Source organism: Spea bombifrons, chromosome 13, assembly GCF_027358695.1.
Source record: "Spea bombifrons isolate aSpeBom1 chromosome 13, aSpeBom1.2.pri, whole genome shotgun sequence".
NCBI lineage: Eukaryota > Metazoa > Chordata > Amphibia > Anura > Pelobatidae > Spea > Spea bombifrons.
The window spans coordinates 22,655,818-22,675,299 of record NC_071099.1 but is presented as its reverse complement, the minus strand read 5'-3'; the positions used below and the strand labels follow the sequence as shown (position 1 = coordinate 22,675,299).

General features: G+C 42.6%; 1 protein-coding gene across 2 annotated transcripts; it reads right to left on the bottom strand.

Moving 5' to 3' along the window:
- Positions 1–5,706: 5,706 nt before the first annotated feature.
- Positions 5,707–15,963, bottom strand: PIK3R5 (phosphoinositide-3-kinase regulatory subunit 5). Of its 2 annotated transcripts, none has more exons than XM_053454132.1 (18): positions 15,728–15,963; positions 14,118–14,218; positions 12,592–12,660; positions 11,866–12,004; positions 11,135–11,204; positions 10,381–10,555; positions 9,865–10,021; positions 9,277–9,360; positions 8,402–9,152; positions 8,086–8,242; positions 7,842–7,961; positions 7,541–7,660; positions 7,290–7,383; positions 6,837–6,913; positions 6,469–6,562; positions 6,247–6,329; positions 5,984–6,096; positions 5,707–5,869 (listed from the first exon to the last, which is right to left on the bottom strand). In XM_053454132.1, exons 1-18 carry the CDS (start codon positions 15,825–15,827, stop codon positions 5,728–5,730), a joined length of 2,646 nt encoding a protein of 881 aa, XP_053310107.1. In that variant the 5' UTR covers positions 15,828–15,963; the 3' UTR covers positions 5,707–5,727. The 2 variants fall into 2 exon arrangements, with proteins under 2 accessions (XP_053310107.1, XP_053310108.1); XM_053454133.1 differs by having other exon boundaries at positions 7,541–7,657.
- Between the last annotated feature and the right edge of the window lie 3,519 nt (positions 15,964–19,482).

Here is a 19,482-nt window from a genome sequence, read left to right as displayed (position 1 = left end):
AGGTCATTTTTGGCAATAATAATAATTGTGGCTCCTCCGGTATTGTTACCTCTGCCACCTCTACTGGGGAACCACGCCATGTATCCATGGTAACTTATCTATGGTCATTAATAAGGAAGTAGCTCCAGCGAAAGAAAAGTCCCTTTTCTCATCGGTATAATCTCCATGTGGTTTATGTTCAAGTTCCCGTAACCGATGTCACTTATTGAAAAGGAAGTCAATGTTTCTTTGTTTATATTTTAAAATAAAAATAAAGAGCTTATTCCTTAACGACAAACCGTCGCTTATTGTCCCGGCGGTCGAGTGGCCTCCCTGGGCAAGTAGGCAACGAGGGGGGTTCTGATCGGTATTGTCAGGAATGTAAAGAGGGGCAAGAAACTCTTGTAATGAATGCCCCTCTGGCACCCCCCGGATGGAACTTCTGGTACTGGGTGTCGGATCTAGGGGATTGGGTTACTACCCCACAAAACCACGCAGCTCTTCATCTGTGATGATGTGGGAAAATAGTTGGGCCTAATAATAGAGGGGCCATTTTTGTATAAGTGCTTCAAGGGGCCCCGAAACCCTTAATCTGGCAGCGTATCCCGCGAGATGCTGACGGGCAGACGCCCGCGAACAGAGGGGTAACGTGATTCACACACACACCAAAAATATGAATTGGGGAATGAAGGGGAAATAATCCTGGGTGTAGAGATGGAGGGCAATGGAAATAATGATGGGGAGGAATATCATGATGACGATGGGAGGTAAGAATATGGTGGTTGGAGGACATGACTTATGATGTGGGGGGGGTGATGATGGTCAGGGGCAGCTCTACACTTACACACACACACACACACACACACACACCCTAACACCACACACACGCACACACACACACCCTAACACCACACACACACACACACACACCCTAACACCACACACGCGCACACACACACACCCTAACACCGCACACACACACTAACAGCTTACATACATACATACACACAGCCACTCCAACACTATTCACTTACACATACACACACACACACAAAATCTTACGTAAATACACACACAGCCACTCCAACACAATACAATAATGCATACACACACACTCCCTCATTCACACACAGTCTAACAGCTTACACTTACATACGCACATACACACACACTCCCTCATACACACACAGTCTAACAGCTTACACTTACATACGTACATACACACACACAGCCACCGCAGCACTATGCACCTGCACATACACATAAACATATATGCACACATACAAACCCTCTCTAAGCGCTATACATTTTTTTTTTAATTAAATTGTAGATCTTTTTGTGATATTTATTGTAAAAAATGTTTTATGCATTTCTGTTAATCTGCACAATATCGGCACCCTGGAAAACGGGGCTGGTATTCGGTTATTTCCAGGGCTGTTTTTTTTTATTCTCAGTCCGGTCCTGATTCTAGGTTTTTATGTGGAAATGAATGAATGAATGATAAAATATGTAAGCAGCTGGTTTGAGCTGGCTTTTGGTATACGGTAAGTCCATGTTTGCCAGTTTGTGGTTCAGTTGACTGGGTGCCGGGCCAGCTTGGGGAGTAAATACCATAAGAGCTCGGCACAGGACCGACATACAGGAGACAACAAGAAGCCTTTAAGCTAAAAATGTTCTTAATCAAACACTCAAGCAGAGCTGTAGGAATCTCCCTATAACACTCAATGACCAAGTCGTTTCATGTCATAATAGTCCTTTTAACCCTTGACATGCGATTAAGAATCTGGTGTCGCAGCAAAAAGGTGAACATACCTGGGGACTCCAGTGGTGGGCTTTTCCTGCGTGTGGAGCTAGCCCTGCACCCAACATAACGGGGCAAGACTGGGGCCGTCTACCCGCATCCCAAAAAAGAGAGGGCTTCGGGTAGCCGGAGCCTGGATGTTCCCAGGTATGCTTATAAAGACAAAAAGATAAAGAATGTTTTTTATGTCTGCCCTCACTAACCAACCACCTGCCAATCTAGACCTTTAAATAAGGCCAAATTAATAAATTCCCAACGTTCTGTAGAATTGTTATTGGTCGTTATGGAAATGCGCAGGGCTCTTGGGTGTCTCCTTTTGCCCAGCAAAACCATGGAAATAGAAGAAAAAAAAAGAGAAAAGGAAAGATGCATTCAAGTGGATGGAAGAATAGACTCGGAGAAGAGAGAATTCTTACATGAAACTCGGAAGGATCTGTTACATGTAAACGGAGCATGTAGGAAGATCGTTTACATGGTCCTAGGAAAACCAAGCAGAGGTTGTGGCTTGGGAGGTTAGCCTTCCAGCAGAGCAAGTAGTGTATGAATCCGCGTGGCGGTAGATCATATTATAAATGCCATCGCAGGGACACAGATTAAAGATCCTCGCCAAAAGCCAGCTCACTTTACCAGCCAAATATATAACCTCTCGTCCCCGCATTTAGAAATGACGCGATGCTTTGCTCAGAACTGACATTTGATGTCAATGTATACAAAAAACAAAAACTGTCTGCGCTTCTTACCCTAATAAAGTTGGCAACAAATATATATAAACATAATATAAATGAGAGGTTTTGGTTATATGAATTGGCCAAAGCATAATTAAGCTCACCCGCCACGTCAAGGCACAGTCTCAATAGGGTGAGAACCGACTCTCACCTCCTACATAGTGGGCACACAAAGCAGTTTATACGGCTACCAAAACCTTATTAATGTGTTGGGGGAGGTGCAATTAAACCTCCTCCCTATTAACCCCTGGACAGCCAGCTGCAACCAGACTGATGAGGAGCCAACAACCTCAAATATGTGCAAACAGGGAAAAGAAAAAGTGTCGGTGCGCTAAGCTAGTCACAGGCTCAAATAATACAAATGTGTAATACGAGGCCTACCAAACAGGTGTAAGCATGCTGCAAATACAGTGTATTGGCTGCACAATGTATACAAAAAAACAAAAACTGTCTGCGCTTTTGATGTCAATGCCCTGGAATAACGATCTTCCCAGAGCCCTTGATTTCTTCCCGTTAACCTTTTCCTTTTTGTCTCCCTATTTGTCTCCCTCTCGTACTCCTTGGTCTCCCCATCACCTTCTCTCTGCATTTCTCTTACTACCCCTTGCGATGACGCCCCCCACCTCTCTGTCATGTGCATTTCTCCCTCAAGCCTCACTATATTCTTCTATATAACTCCCTCTCTTGCCCCTCCACCATCTGCTTCTGTCTGCCTCTCCTCCATAATTCTCTCTATGCCCCTCTATACCTAAACCTCTTCCTTTCTCATCTGTCATCCACTTTACGCCCCTCTCTAACAAAGCTCGCTGCCACTCACCCTTTCTCCCTTTTATTATCACAATTCATTCTTTCTCCCCATCATCTCTTTATCATTCTCCTTTTAGTCCCTGTTGCTTGTTTTGCCTTCTCTTCTTTCCCTTCTCTTCTCTCCATCTCCCATCACATCCATTCTCCCTCCGGTCTGCTTTTCGATTACTTATTGAACTCTACTTATAGAACTCTAGAAGCCTCGTAACCTCATAAACCCCTGTGTATTGTTTGTTACCATCGCCTGCGGTTTACTTGCAGTTTGTTGGTTTCCTGCCAGCCCCCACGTTCTCCACACCTGTAAGCGGGCTCTGTTGTCGCTTCCCCTGTCGCTGTAGGGTCTGTCCGGCACTAACCTGTGCGTTGTGTCCGTGGAGCTCTCCGCACACCCGGTGTGTATGATTCAGTCCCTCCCTGCGTAAGCTAAACCAGCACACTCGGTAGGGTTGATCAGGAGCCGGGGAGGGTGGTGACCGGTGCAGTCTGTGTACACGGGCTCAGAGCCAACTACCTCCGGAATGCAACAATGTAACAAGGCATTTCTCCATTCCTGACGGAACTCGCCAAATTACTAAGCAGCGTATGTTCAATGTCCGAGTAGTAAAGGCGTAAAACCAAATATCCCCGTTAGTCAATTTTATGCGGCCTTGGAACCTTTCATTCCAGCCATCTAAGGAAAACGTCAAAGTCGGAAATGGGAAGTAGATACATGGATTAGCCGCCCAGCAGGAATGCAAACCCAATGAAATTTCAGCTGGCAGAGGCAGGTGTCGATGTAAAAATCCATCTTCATATCTTGATTCAGAATCCTGCCATCTAAGTTTAATATTTTCACCAGCCGCCCAGTAAAATACAGTAAAAATGGTTACTCTACTGGAAAACACAATATCATAGAAACCGGGTCCTCTAATAGGACAGCTTTCACAAAACGGGGGCGATGACGTAAGAAACGATTAACACGTGCAGACCTCATATAATCTCAAATATAGTTTATTTAAACCAACAGATTTGCAAATTATTATTTACAATTCCAATTTACTGAAATAATTTCCGTTCATTCATTAAATTAGCGCAACATTTACAAACTCAGGAGAGAAAATCATTTACATTTAAAGCTATAAAAATACACGAACGTCAAATTCAAGGAGTCCTTTATTTCTCCATAAAACATCTGTACAATGGAATTCTAAATATTTTATCCACTTAAAATATGTAAGGTCGGGGATTAAGCCTTTCCTGGAATGACCTGGAATGGGGGGGGAGCTGGAGATACCAGAGGGAGGGCAAAATAAAGAGAGGTGGGGTAAAGAGGGTTTATGCATCAAGCTTTAGGTAAATCGAGATATTAAACCTAACCACATACATTATGGATTATGAAGGACAACCCTGGAGACTTTGACCGGCAAGAAGGACCATTGTTGGTCCTGCAAACATTTAACCTTCTATGAAGTCCACAATTTAACCGTGAGTTCTACATGGCCGGCTAAGACCATCTCGTAGGTTCTTTAGAACATCTCAGCTTCCCCCTTAGGCTATAATAATAATAATAATCATGCGATGCGGTGTTAACGGGGGTGAGGTCAGATGTTTCATCTCAACAAAACTCTCCTTCAAACTCATGGTTTAGCCAATAAACCAACCAAACTCCAACTAAACTGATGGTAATTTGTTTTTTTCTTTGGTGTTAAGAATCCCGTCTTAAAAAGACGTTGATATGGAAAAAAGTCTGGTAAAGAAAGGCACGAAAGTATCACCTAATGTTTCTCATCACCATGCGCCGTCACCCATTTGGTACCAGAATCCAGGTCAACTTGCTGGACCTTGATGGCTTAAGAACTCTGCGCCTGTTGAAAGACTTCAATATTCACATAAATGGTCGCAGGCTGATGAACACCTTGGATAAAAATAAATAGCGCTTTCACCTCTTTATCGAAAGCAGGACGTTTTAGAAGTTTGACGACATAGTGCAACATTGTGACAACGGCCAAAAACGCTGTACAAAAAAAATATAAATACATAGATTTTCAACACGCTTACAACAATTTTATCAGTGCTGTAATGTAGCCAATCACAAAACAAGACATCGTTAGAAGTGCATTCTTCTTTCAGCGATGACACAATGATACCAGGGTTGGAAATGACCACTTGGCCAATGGAACGGAGTACAGAATCCTTTAAAAGACTACAATGCAAATTATCCATGGCATACATTTTATCCAAGACACCTGGAGATTGCATATAGGTGATCACCATGGATTGTTGTCTTCTGCTCGCTCTCCACCCAGTGTCTTTAATTATCATGCCTTCAGAGTGCGAAGGTCGTACCGTGGCGCCGGAAGCCTAGTTTGTGGCTTGGAAACCAAAAGATGTGTTGGAACATAAAAGAGACCGTGGTGCATCATGGCCTTGGTTCTTCTAGATCTGAGTCCCACTGAATGAAGCAATCGGCAGACAGAGCAGGGAGCAGAACTGATCATGGGACGCTGGAGACCACGGCAGCTTCTTGGTTCTGCTGACGTCCCTGCTTCCTGGTTTGTAGCACGGTGAAACTTCACACCTGGTTGGAAAAAGATGACAATTTTTTAGGGCCAACCTTTTAAACGATCCTGAAACAACTCTACCACCCAACAATACTCTCTACCAAAACGTAGGAAGAAGACATCTTTCTTACTTTATGACTCGTTGGAGGATTTTGCGCTCATCTTGGTCCAAGCATAAGGGGAAGGTTCCACCGTTTTGGGCGATTATCTGAGCTTTGTCCACTTTGATTTGAGAAATGCTTATCTAATGGGGAGGAGAATGAAGAGAAAAAACACATTTTCTTGATCCATTTATTGAATGTCAAAGAGTCTGATTTGCTCTGAATTTTAGAAGATGCCACCAACTGGACCAGCTGTCCATGATACCCGACTTATTTGCTAGTGAGCTTCTTACCTGGTTAAAGCTTTGCTTGGTCTTTGAGTTCTGCCTTTTAACAACTTCCCTCACGGTTAGATCCAAGCACTCCATTTTGGTATCTAAACAGAAGCACATTATTAAAAAATACAACACAATACAATTTTTTTTTTAGAACGTATGTATATGCTTTGTGTATACTATACAGCATAAAAAAAAAAAAGCGAATGAATGAATATAATCATGAGTTTGGCTACATACCCAGCTCTTCGTAGGTCTTGCAGGCTTTTCTGAAGCTGATGGACGTACAAACCTTCTCCCCGTTATTCCACCGGCTTCGACCGCTGACTGCTGACTGGAAACATCATAGAGAAAATGATTGCTATGTAAATTCCCAGAAGAATTCCTAAGAATCAGCGGTCAAACGTCTGTTAACATGGCCACTGTTCCAGAAAAATTCTAATGGCTAATTAGGCTAATTTGGACTATGTGCCAGTCTGTGTTATGCTATAATACTATTATATTCTTAATAGATACAAGCATTCTTTAATTTTATAATGAATTACAGAGGAACCTAGCATTAGCTGTCATACTCAAAGTCTTACCCTTTGAACCCCTCAGATCCTCACCTTGCTATATACAATTTGTAGTGTAAATGGGATGACTTCACGGTCTCCATCAATCCCAAACCTCTTGCAGCCGGGACCTATAAGGAGAAAGCTCATTTTAGCACTCGACGCCTCTGCTTTGTATAAATGCTTCATACCTTTCATTTTGCTCAAGAGAGTCTCAAATGGAGACTAAACTTGCTGCATTCATGGAGTGAAAACAAGCTGGATCTCGTGAGACTATGCCGTGGGTTACAATTCTTTACTGGCTGTAAGCTTGTTCACTTGGGCCCTTGTTTTGCCGAGATGTTCCCTTTCGGTCATTTGAATGATTGATGTAGAATTTGTACATCTAATTTCATCACCAGGATGGAAACCTCTAAATGAATATGTTCGTAAGCTCTTCCGTATAGCAGCTGCTCTGTGTGTGATAGAATAGTGCGATAGAATAAAGTGCACCTCTGCTCCTCATACCTGATGCTCTAATTGCCCTCAGGGCTGCTGAATGCCCCAGCTCCAGAGACTGGATAAAGACTTCTGTCTGTTTCATGCCTCCATGGAACGTGATCTAGAAAGCAGAGATATTCAGCAAAGTCTGGCCACATAGACCTTCCGAACATGTGGTCTCTTTTTCTCATAGAAGACACAGCACACAGGTTAATTAATTCCAGTATTATTTTGTCCCCTTGGGGTATTAGATGCTGCTGGATATAATTCACCCTTACCTCAGCCTGGTATAGCTGCAAAAGCATGGAGCGGGTAGCGAAGCGACAGTAGTACAGTAACATGTCGGCCAGGATAGGCGATTTGCATTCTTCACGATTGTTTTCATGTTTGGATGACTGCTGGGGAAGAGTCATTGAAGCAGGATAACCGTCAGAACGCGAAAAGAGGTTCCAGCACCAAGTTACGGGTTGTTTATAATATATTTAGAACACAAAGAAACATTTGGGATTTCGAGCCTTGACCCCACTTAGGAAAATCAGGCTTTGCCAACTGACACTGGGCCGTATTCCCTTTGCATACCTGGCAGAGGACGGGGCTTGAAAGGTCCATCAGACCTTGGATGTTGCGCTGGTACCAGGGATCCATCATGCTGATGTAGTGAGAGATATCGTTAGTGCTTTCTTCGTTTCCAATGACATCCTAAAACAGATACATGGCGTTTTGTTACAAAGCCTACCATTCTGTATCGCATTACATCGTATCGCAAGTATTCATGGAATGTCGGTGAAAAAAAGTGGATTGTGGATTATTTTAATAGTGTCACCTCTATAGAGGACAGTCTCGTCTGAATGGGAGACTTTAGGGGCGATTCGGGGCAGGTCAGCGGTGTAGATGGAGAGGAACGGCTCCTCTTCACAGGGATGTAGTATAACTGAAGCTTGAAAAACCTCGTTAAGAAAGGGCAATTACTTTCTTTCATCCTGGGAAAAGAGAAAACGATAGAAAGCTCTGTGTCAGATACAAATACTGTGTATATACACGTCAGGGTTCTACATTAGAAGACTCATCAGCCAATGGCAACTCCATCTTCCTTAGTCCTATCTTGTGATATGGATACTGTATACATTATATTGCATCACCTGAGGTTGCTGTATGCTCTAGCGAGTTTTCCAGAGATCCTGTCTGACCCAAATACGACAACCCTCAGAGTCGACGTTTTGATGTCTTCGTCACAACTCAAAAATGGCCTCTTCTTCAAAGACACATTTTGGTTCTGCAAAGCATCGAAGAACTGGGCACTGAGGGCATGCTGAGGGAGGGACTGAGACCTCTTTGACCGAGCGGGGACTCTTCTCACTTGAGGGGTGTACAAGCTGCCAGCCCGACGCAATGGTAAAGTCTGCTGCAAGGAGGGAAAGGGGCTAAACAGAGCGTGCGAGGAGCAGGGAGGGAGGTCCGACTTGAATTTGCTCTTGGTTTGGTGGTTTTTTGATTTAAAGAACTGGTACAGTTTCTTTTTAAACTTGTGGTTGAGTCTCTCCTCGCGGTATTCTGTCTTTTCTGGATATTCCTGGGAGCTCTCGTCGCTGTCTTCCACGTATCCGCTGTCCACGCAGCTGGAAAGGCTTGAAACAAAGGAGACGGAATGATGGCTTATGGAGGACATGGGGTCATCCTCCTTCAAGTCGTTAGGCATGTCCCAGTAGACATAACGTCTATAAATGTTCGAGAACACAGAATCCCGATGAGAGCCGCTATCATCGATTTCCTCTTCTTCATCAACATTACCATCATCATCTTCTTCCTCCTCTTCCTCGTTGACGTTGCTCCTCGGAGACACCACCATCGGTTTAAGAGCCTCCTCGTTATGCAGGATCTTATTAAGTACATCTGGCCAAACAGAAATAAAAACATTAGTCTACCTACTTTTTAGTGAGTCCTTCTGGGACATTTTGCTGCAACCAAGTAATGCCAATTCAGTCACCTTACAATCTATCCACTGTAGGTTTCTTACCAAAGTTGTCCTGATCCCATGTGTATGTGTAGCATTTAGCGACCGGCAATGGGATGGTTTGGAATTTGGCTTCAGAGCTGGTCCCTGGTCAGAAAACAAAGTATAAATCCAATAAAAATAGAGAGTATAATAACCCCAATAGAAGCACCAAAATCTTCTATGGACAATAGCGCCCCCTGGTGGCCGTAAGTGTAATATTACTGAACCAATAGTAAATGTTCTGCAGTGATATCAGGGTATTTAGCTTTTATGCAACTGGGAGCACTGGATTTAGCAGGGGCTTTAAAATGGCCCATCTCATGTCTAAAATGGGTGTTCCATTTTTTGGCCAAAGATTCTAAGGAGTTACAATGTGACCATTTTCTCACCCCCCCCCCATTCTCTGCTGCATTCAATTTCCACGCAGTAAACGCAAAAGACCATTGAGAATACTAAGTAGCGACAGAGCTGGTTACATAATAAAGTATTTATTGCATAAGTGGACACCGGATAGATTTACTGTATCCTCCACCCAAGCATTTAGCTTCTGTATGAAAACAAAATGGAGCAGAAAAAAAGTTTAACGGATTCTGTTTTCTTTATAAATACCTGTATTGCCTTCCAGAATTTTGGCCTGTTCTCCGATAGCTATCAGCTTGCCTTGAAGCCCATCTCTCTCTGTCCAGTTTTCGGCGGTCTCTGCCGCGGACTCCAACACTTCCGTCAAATCGGAATAGAGAGTTTGTAACTCCTCTAATTTTTTTGACTGCAAGCGAATAGTAGGACAAAATATCTGATGAAATGGTTTGTTGGTCTAATCAGCTCAATTATTGAACCAATAACTTTTAATGTGTTTTAATTATTTAATTAATTTTATAACCCTTTGTTTTTTTACAATGTAAGAGTCTATGAGTTCGTAATTTCTTGGGCATTGAAGTCAATACAATGTGAAAGTACAGAAACCACAAACAGAAGGCTGTAAGAGTAGAGGTTTATTTTTCTTCCATTCCATGCTAATGTGAGATAAGGGGCATCCTTGCCTTGTTCCACTCCAACCAATTATGGTTATATATATATATATATTTTTACCAGCACTGATCTTTGAAGAGCAGTGGTGATACTCACTTTGAGAGCATTTCCCAGTTTCTCGATGTCACAGGCCAGTCCCAGGTTGGCTTGGTACATGTGCTGGATCAGGGAGATGTAAAGCTCGGACGGGGATTGCTCTGCTCTGCTCAGATGCTCTGTAACCGAAAGGAAGTCTTTGGGAAGCTCTGCAGGGTTCACCAACAGCACCGTGCTAAAAGAAGCAAGAAGATAAAACATTAAGAAAACTCTCACTGTGGCGGAAACTTCATTCTTCCTCCAGAAATGAATGTTCTAAATTCTAGACTTTATTTTTTTACGATATAGATACATATACACGCGGAAAGGCAACAGTGAGATATCTCTAAGGATCATTGAAGCCTGTAGTTCATCTTAACTCCAGTAGATGGCGGCGTTCAGCTATGAACCACCAAATACCACACCTACAATTTTATCATGTTATCCGCTCTTCCTCTCGATCACCTAGAATTCTATAAAAAATATTATTAGAATGCTTGTATCCGACTAACACGCTATCACTGATAATACCTGAGTGGAAAATTCCCCCGATAAGGAACAGAATTGCCCCAGGAGCATTTGTCATCAAAACAAATTTGCTCCAAATATTGCGGAGAAAAGCATGGTGGTCTATAATAAAAATACTAGGTGGGCCGATTGGTTCTCCTCTCCCGTCAGATTCTACATATTTAAGTTCTATTTATTACGTTTAAAAGGAACGGCTTTAGCTGGATATGGAGCTTCATCTCATTGTTCCTCGTGTGTTTATACTCACATGGTGCTGGAGCTGCTTGGACTGGTCAGAAGACCCTGCTCAGCTCTCACCAAACGCTGGAAGGAGATTCCTAGAAACACAAAATATTGAAATCAGAGCTGGAAATTCTGAGCTTCGATTCGTGGATTCATCGACTCCAGGTTTCTAAACAGTTGTGCGTGTTAGGATCGGTCGCCGACCAATGGAAGTTTGAGCACCGCTTTCTACTGTTGTGTGATCACAGGATTTATCTCAAAAAATAGTTTTTTTTGGAATAACGGGACATTGTGATGCTTATGGGCACCCACAGATGTTTGCCAATGAATGGGACTCATCTAGTGTTACTTTTTCCTCGCTTTTATGCCATTATCATTTTACTTTTATACATTCGGGCTCCCTGGACTCCTTTACACCCCCCCCCATTAAACCAATTAATGAAGCAGAAACCCAATCACAGATGTCACATTGTATTTCTGCTGAGTGTGGAGTAACATAGTTTTCAGTTTCATATTTCTGACGATTTGCATAAAAACCTAAATTTTTGTCATTTTTATTCCCGGAATGGATTTCTCCATCTGGTTGGGTTTCGATTCATAATCTCCTCGACCCTCCTTGAGACATCTTGAGTTTCGCTATACCACGTGCAACAGCGAGAACAATGGCCCCGGCAGAGACTGCATCATATTATTCTTTACGAGACGCGACCTCCGCGCTCGACGAAGTGAAATGCACAGGGAGGGCCCTTGGGGTACCTGGAGCTTTTTGTTCCTCGGCAATAAAGCTGAGCATCTCCTGGTAGACGTCGCAATACGGGGTGGGCCAGGTGAGAAAAACGTGGAACGTCTCGAAGGCTTTGCCGAGAAGGTCGCATTCTGGCGGGATATACGGAGCCTACAAAGGGGGTGAAATGGTTACTTGGACGGTCCCTGGCAATTAAAATACCGATGACCGGTCGGAATACGGAACCCTGCCTCTACATTTTGACATTCTTGGCCTTTTTAGCATTTTTATTGTCACGCTGCCTTTTTTGACATGGCATTTTTTTTTAATTTTCAAGTTAATTTCAGTAGAGGAACCTAGGCTCTTATTTAATTTTGTGGATTAACATTTGGCCGCTTTCACTTCTCCATTACTGAAACACACGTCCATTGTCGGAGAAGTTCCCGAATTAAAGCTTTTTCAGTCTAACCTTAACGTTGCACGCTACAAAAAACAACAAAATAAGCTGAATATCTTCTTTGTAGTGCGGATGCGCTGGGCCGGTATTAGATATTTGCCCCGCACAAAGGGATTTAAACCAAGGCGGTTATCCCTTCGTACATCCCTAGGAAGAAAACCTGGGATGGTGGGATTCATAAGTCGTATTAGCCCATTGTACAGCTCTACAGACTATGATGGCGCTATAACAATCAATAAAGAACAAAGGCTTCTTTCTAGGTAACAGAGCAATACGGAAGAGTCCAATTTTCTTTACTTACGCGAAGGACCGCAAAGTAAAATATCACGGCCAGCGGGGTAAGAAGGTCATAGTCGCAATTCTCTTGAACCTGGGTAAATAAACAGAGAAATATGTACCAATTCCAGGATTTCTTACACATATAAACGTCAGTTATGAGAACGCTGGTTAGGTGCGCCCGGTCTAGGGGTACGTGTTGGAGTAGAATCCAAACCACATATAATCGTTTTGCACCATTTAGGGGTATTTTGCGTAAATTGCTTGCCAAAGAGAAAACGTATTGACCCCGCGGTGCATCTGTTGACCTGTTGCCTACCTATTAATTAGCGATGAATGGTTGAGGGTTCTATTGATCATCTGCAGAACCTGGAAGGTTTTATTGTTTGTGAAGAGTCTTATCTTATCTTAAAAGGACTATCAACTGCTCTTAACTCTTCTACCGAGATGTAATTTTTAGCCCGGTTCCTACAATATCTCCACGTTCTAATTGCATCCTCTTCCTCTCTTCCATTGTTCCTCATCAAATGAATTGAGGTTTCGAAGCGCGATATTTTGAGCTGTTGACCAGCGCACGGGCCGAGGCGGTAATCAGCCAGGATCCCGTGGGTATACTCAGCCTGCGGACCTTCGAAGGTCCGTTCAGGTCAAGTGCCGTTGATAAATTATGTTCATGAAGTGTGAGTTTGGGAACAAAAGTCTCCTTCCTGCCGTAGCCCTTTCTGTGCTATTGTTTGGTGGCCCAGACCTGCTAAAAAGTATAAACTGAGGAAGCGGGACACTTTACGCCGTCTTCAGCTTCTATTCAGGCCGCAGATGTCACCGGGACGTCCTTTCCCGTCCCATACTGGTTCCCACCAAACTCAAGGGATGTCCAGCACCTGACACGCCAACAGCTGTGTGACCATAAACACTCGGTAGCCACGTTACGGCAGTATAACGGATATAATTGGGAGAGGAGACCCTAAACGACGCGTCAAAACTAATAGAGAAAAAAATAAACATGTCTTCTCGAATGGAAGCGTTACGTCTACCGGGAATTAATAAAACTCTGCATGGAATTATCTTTTAGGAGGTCCCCGTAATAGTTTTTTAGGCTTAAAAGTAGAATCGAGTCTACGGCCGGTTGATGGTTTTCGGCGGAGGGTGAAACGTTGACTACGTTTGGTCTGGATTTCTCGGCTGTAACTGCAAGATGGGGGTTTTGTTCTGCTTTGGATCTCCAAACAAAACCGAAACCCGTGAGTTTAGAGAAGAGAAAATGGATGGTCGTCTAAGGTTTTCTGGAAATGAGAATGAATAGTTTCTGTTGTTCAGTGTTACGATGTAGCATGGACGTTTGACCTATACCGTCTGCAGTATCTTGCTCTAAACATTCTAAGACGCGCCGAATAGCTTTCCTGACAATGTCTATGGAAGAAACCTTGTGGGGAACCCACTTTTTTTGGGGATAAGCAAAGAGCTCAACGTGGGAATTCCTAGAAGGAAAACTAAACAATACGTTGAATTGGATCAACAATACGTTGAATGGTGTCTTTTCCCCCCACTTACTTCTCTGGTCTTTTCAAGGATTTTCTCTGCCAGAAAAATATAATTGACGGCGTCCCGGCTCACAAGCTCCTCCAGGCTCCAGTAGTTCAGGCACAGCCCGGCTGTAAGGCATAAGGAGGAGATTGTAAGCTCCCAAGACAAGTGTCCTTTTCACCTTCTGTCTTAATGTATGTTAATCTTACTGTAATAGAGCCGTGGGATCTGCTGCTGTTCTATAAAGTAATATAACGGATATCTTATTTCACTTTCCAAAAGGAACCAGTGTTTCATTCAGGGTTATTACCAAATACATAAAAAATCACCAATAGTTGGTAAAGGGAACCAATCCTATTATACATAAAAATAAAAGATATTATACATATGATAAACATATTGAAATATAAATAATAATTGTAATATATAAAATAAATATAATATATATTATACATATAATAAAATACATATTGTAATATATAAATATAATATATAAAATATAATAGTATACATATAATAAAATACATATTGTATTGTATTATATAAATATAATATATAAAATAAATATAATAGATATTGTAATATATAAATATAATAATATATAAAATAAATATAATAGATAGTATACATATAATAAAATACATATTGTAATATATAAATATAATAGTATACATATAATAAAATACATATTGTAATATAAATATAATATATAAAATAAATATAATAGTATACATGTAATACATATTGTAATGTGTACAAACATATGTAATGTGTATAATAATACATATAATAAAACAGTAAAATGTATCATTGGGTTTTTAATTTTTGTGATTATTTAACATTTTATTTATGCTTTGTCTAAATATTGCCGCGAAATTCTGTACAAAGCGTGAAATAATATTTACACGTTGCCGCTTGCTCGAAACAGCCAGGATTACTTTGCATGTATAATATCTTCCTGCCATATGTATATATTCATTACTTAATAGGCCAGACCGTACAATTAATCTTTTTTACGTGGTTGAACAACGTGCAGCATGGAGGAAAGGTACACGGTTGAGCCTTGCAGCACAGGTGGTAAGATAAACCTAATATGTACTCTCTTCAGAGAGGCAGTTCCATGAAAGCACTACTGTTTTCTGTTATGCAGCACGATAGCCTGGGCAAGTACAGAGTTAATGAAGCTTTTTGCTTATGCTTTTGGCCGAATTAAATACTTCCTTATCCAGACTGAAATAGCCAAACAAACACAACCTTAATTTCACTTCCTTCCTGCAAACCGAATTACAGATGCAGAGAATGCGTTTGCATAAAGCCGTGCGTTTCCCCCTCCATTCACCAATATGAGTTCTACGGCACCGCAGCAGGCGAGTGACCTCGCACTCAACGAGCACTGGCTTCACTGTCCGGCAGCTGGGGCTCGGAGCGCGGCAGACACCTTAACACGCGATATTCTTCACATGGTTATTTTTTATTCCGTGAACACCCATATTAAACTATCAGAAACCAAAAGACACCACGTAGGAAGTTTAGCTTTCTTGTACTTAAAAGAGGAAGTGTAATGGCAGATCTACATACAAACTCAAGGTTAGGGGAAAAAACATAGATTTGCCGGTTTCACGGGCGCGTATCCTTACCTGTCCAGGTAGGTGTGGAGCCATCCGCCCGGCTGAGTCCGTGCAGACACCTCTCCAAAGCGTGCTGGATTCTGTCCTCTGTGCACGTAGTATTCTGCATTTTAAGGCATGACCTGCAGAACAGGGACCTCGAGTGAGACACACGGCCGAGAGTTACTTACATCGATATCCTGCCTGCACAATGACATCACATCTCATCATACTTGCATCATCGGTAAAGCCCCTAAAGTAACAGTGCCACAGAGGGTTAATTTTAAAGTGCATGTGCAGTGCTCCACAGGAACAGGAGCGGAATCTCTCCAAGATGGACATGTGCCATCAAGTGCACATGGTCGGTGGAGAACATGAGTAAGTCCTCTTTGAGTTGGGTTAAGTGAGGTTTATGTGGGATACAAAAAACATGAGCACAGCCTAAAGACATCGTGTTACCACAAGAGGAAGGTGATGTTGAAATACCGGTGATGATGTAATAAGGGACTGCACCCCATGTGTATGAATCAAGGACCTGTAACCTTGTCTACAAGCATACAAACCAACGGCAATAAAGAAGTTCAAAAACGTGCCATCTTGTGGAGTCCGTAGAACCTTGGCTCCACGAGGAGAAATGTTTCGGCGGGTGTGTATCCATCTTTCTGAGCCCCAGAGACACTGCTGGTTTCAGAGGATGATGAGCATTTCAGTCATTCGAAAAAATGCTTTTATACCTTGGCTCCTAAAATGGTTTCCACTTGAACATAGTTGGTCGTGATATTTAGGACCATGCGTGATTGATCCAAAAGAGGAGGTAAGAGGGAACATCCAGAGGATTCTACATCGAGTTCTCCAAAATGTGACTAATATGTAAAGAAGCCAAGATCTGCCCAGACCAAAAGCGTCAAACCTACAATGATCTGAATGTCACGGCGTCTGCTGCGTGGACCCAGGAGTTAGACCAAGGAGATATCCGCCAGCCTGTCGAAGCTGAGTTTCAGGCTTAAAACCACGTTGAAGCTTCACTCATCCTGTTTGGCTTTGTGGCTCAGGTTTACTTGGGGAGGGGTGCTTGAGGCTCAGAGATACGGCGTTTTCTATCTGTGCAACAATAAATATTTGCACAGAAGATCAAAGGTATGAAGCCAGGAAATAACACCGCCTAGGTATTCATGGTTTAACCTCAAAAATACGATCTGAAGATCTTACCCGTTTGCATGCGTCTTTTTTTGGCTGTGCAGTGAGGTTGCTGTGAGTTATCTTCTGAAAAAGAGAGCCCAATACAACCATACTAGAACCTAATATACGCGAAAACACGGGAGACGGGTACAAATGTTCTCCAGGAATCAACGTTCCGGTGGAGAGGAAAAGTAGCAAGATATTTGTAAATGTAAAGGCGAGAACATTTGATTCTTCATCCTTCACTAGATAGTACAACCTCTGTGGGGTGGTGGATTCCACATCTTTACTGCTCTTAATGTAAAGACCACCTTTCAGATATATATCACTTATTTTCAATTTACGAAGGCAAACTTTGAGCTCGCTGTACTGTAGTGCGGGAGAACGTCATATGAGAACATCTTTCTATCCCTTCTTGATTTTACAAATGTGACGCCAGACAAAGGAACCCTCTATTGGCGCTACTCCCAAAAACAAAAAGTTGCATTATGGCCATAAAAGTTCTTCTCCCATGGCGGGAGCTTAATAAAATGCTCGATGTTTCCATTTTCTTCCAACCCAACCCAAGAGTTCTCCAGAATATATCTCCTTGCTTCTAATTTCTCTCCTCACTCCTCCACCGATTGGCCCTCTCCCTTTCAACCCCCTACCTTCAACGACATCCTCTCCCCACCCCAGTATTTGCTATCACACATACTTTCAAGAACTGAGGTTTCCTGTTCTGTGTAAATCACACTCCAGTTCGAAGAAAACATCCGATTGTGGAGTTTGGTGAAGATGAGTTAAATTGAGGCCAGAAGACTATTTATTTTTATGTTTCTTTTTTTTTCTTGTGGGGGGGGGGATATTTTGATAAATTCTCACACCATTAAAATTGTTGTCCGGTTTATTTGACATTCTGTAAAGTGTTAAGAGAGCTGCCAGAACAGACGAGATGCTAGCAAACAGGTGGACTAAGCTACTAAGTGCCGTATTTGGTTAAGATGGATTGGTGAAGTTGGAGGGTCCTTCCTAAAGACCAAAGAATAGTCCGTTTCAGGAAATTACAAATCTGCTTTTATGATAAACAATTATAAATATATCACAAGAGGAACGACAAACAAACAAAAAACCCAAATGCCCATGAGGACAACCACTTCCTTGCATGCCCTCGCCTGTTATATGTGAAGTACAGGGAGGCTGTCACCCTGGAAGATGTCTTGTTAGAATTGAACGCTCGCTAGATTCTATTTTGTTTCCATTATTAATTACAGACTTTCCCGTGATTTGCGTCTGTGGAGGGCTCTAGTTGATGATGTTGCTTTTCAGTTGAAACCTGATCTCGAGATCTGGCCGAAGAACACAGGAAATATCCATTGAATGAAAAAACCCAGCCTGACACCTGAAAGGAACTTTACATTTATCAGTGGACCAAGAAAAATGGCTGAACAAAGGATCCACACTTATATTCCAAGATGGTCAACTGCTCTTAGGACACGCTCTCTTATTTCAAAAGATTTTCCGTCCAGCTACTTTTTCTAGAGCGAGATTCTCCAACATTCCAGGAAAGGTAGACTTACTTAAAACTAACAATATCGTTTCTCTCTGAGCATTCTGTCTAGGCTTCAGGTGGGCCAAATGATGGGGTTGAAGCTTTCATCATGGGATCTGGTAAAGCTTGTGGAAAAGCCCACTTTGCCCATGTTAGGGTCACGGTCTGACAGCAGGAAAGCAGATGTTGTGGCATTAAATGATATATCCGTCTATCTTTTTATATATATATATTTATATGTTGCAATCCTGACTCACATGCTTGTGACTGGGTCAGAGTAACATCATCCAGCTGAGTTTGCAAGTTCATTTTTAGTCTTAATGGTAGAACGAAGGAGTTGCAGGTGGTGGAGTTGGGTTGGAGGACACTGTTTGGGCTGGGGCACTGAGCGTTCATCGCATGGAGATCATGGAAGGAAGCAGGCGCAGCTTCTTTACTGCGTTGTTGGGTTGGGAGGTCTTATGCAGGCCATCAATCCCACCGAGTGAGGACTCCATGTGAGGAGCCGTATTCCAGCATGAAAGTCACCGCATTTTGGTAGGTATTAGCGCTCCTTTGTCCTTTGACCACCTGGATGACCCCATCAACTAGATAAAATGTGATTTGAGAGGAGGTCGGAATTAGAGGAGGTCCCCCGAAATGTCCACATTCTACGTTTGAGACATGGTGAAGCCCAGCAAAGAGAGCGAAGAAATAGCGATCATCAGGCGATGCCGCTGATTATAAGAAGCAAGGGAATTACCAGAACATCTTATGACCTTGTAACCTTTTATTTAGGGGCAGTAAGGGCAGGAGTTATAGGCAGCGGTTGCAGGGGCAGTATGGGGAAGGGTTCTAGGGTAAATTCTGCCCTGGACCCATTAATGGTCCTAGTTTCCACCTATTTCCCAGGACGGGGGCCACCGCAGCAGGTGCGATCTGGTCGGGAATTGGATCCCAGTGTCGATGGTCACGCTCCAGGTATTTGAATATCTCCGTCATGTTTTTCTCCGGTACCCGGCATGCAAATAGCTTTTTTGTATGATGGCTTTACTGGTCGGCAACTTCTGCTTTTTCCACAATAAACTTGTCACGT

Coding starts and splice junctions, on each gene's coding strand:
- PIK3R5 (XM_053454132.1), bottom strand. CDS start 15,827: ATGCAGAATACTACGTGCACAGAGGACAGAATCCAGCACGCTTTGGAG. Junction 8,243..8,401: donor AGAGCATACAGCAACCTCAG/GTGATGCAATAT, acceptor CTCTTTTCCCAG/GATGAAAGAAAGTAATTGCC. Junction 7,962..8,085: donor CGAGACTGTCCTCTATAGAG/GTGACACTATTA, acceptor TATCTGTTTTAG/GATGTCATTGGAAACGAAGA.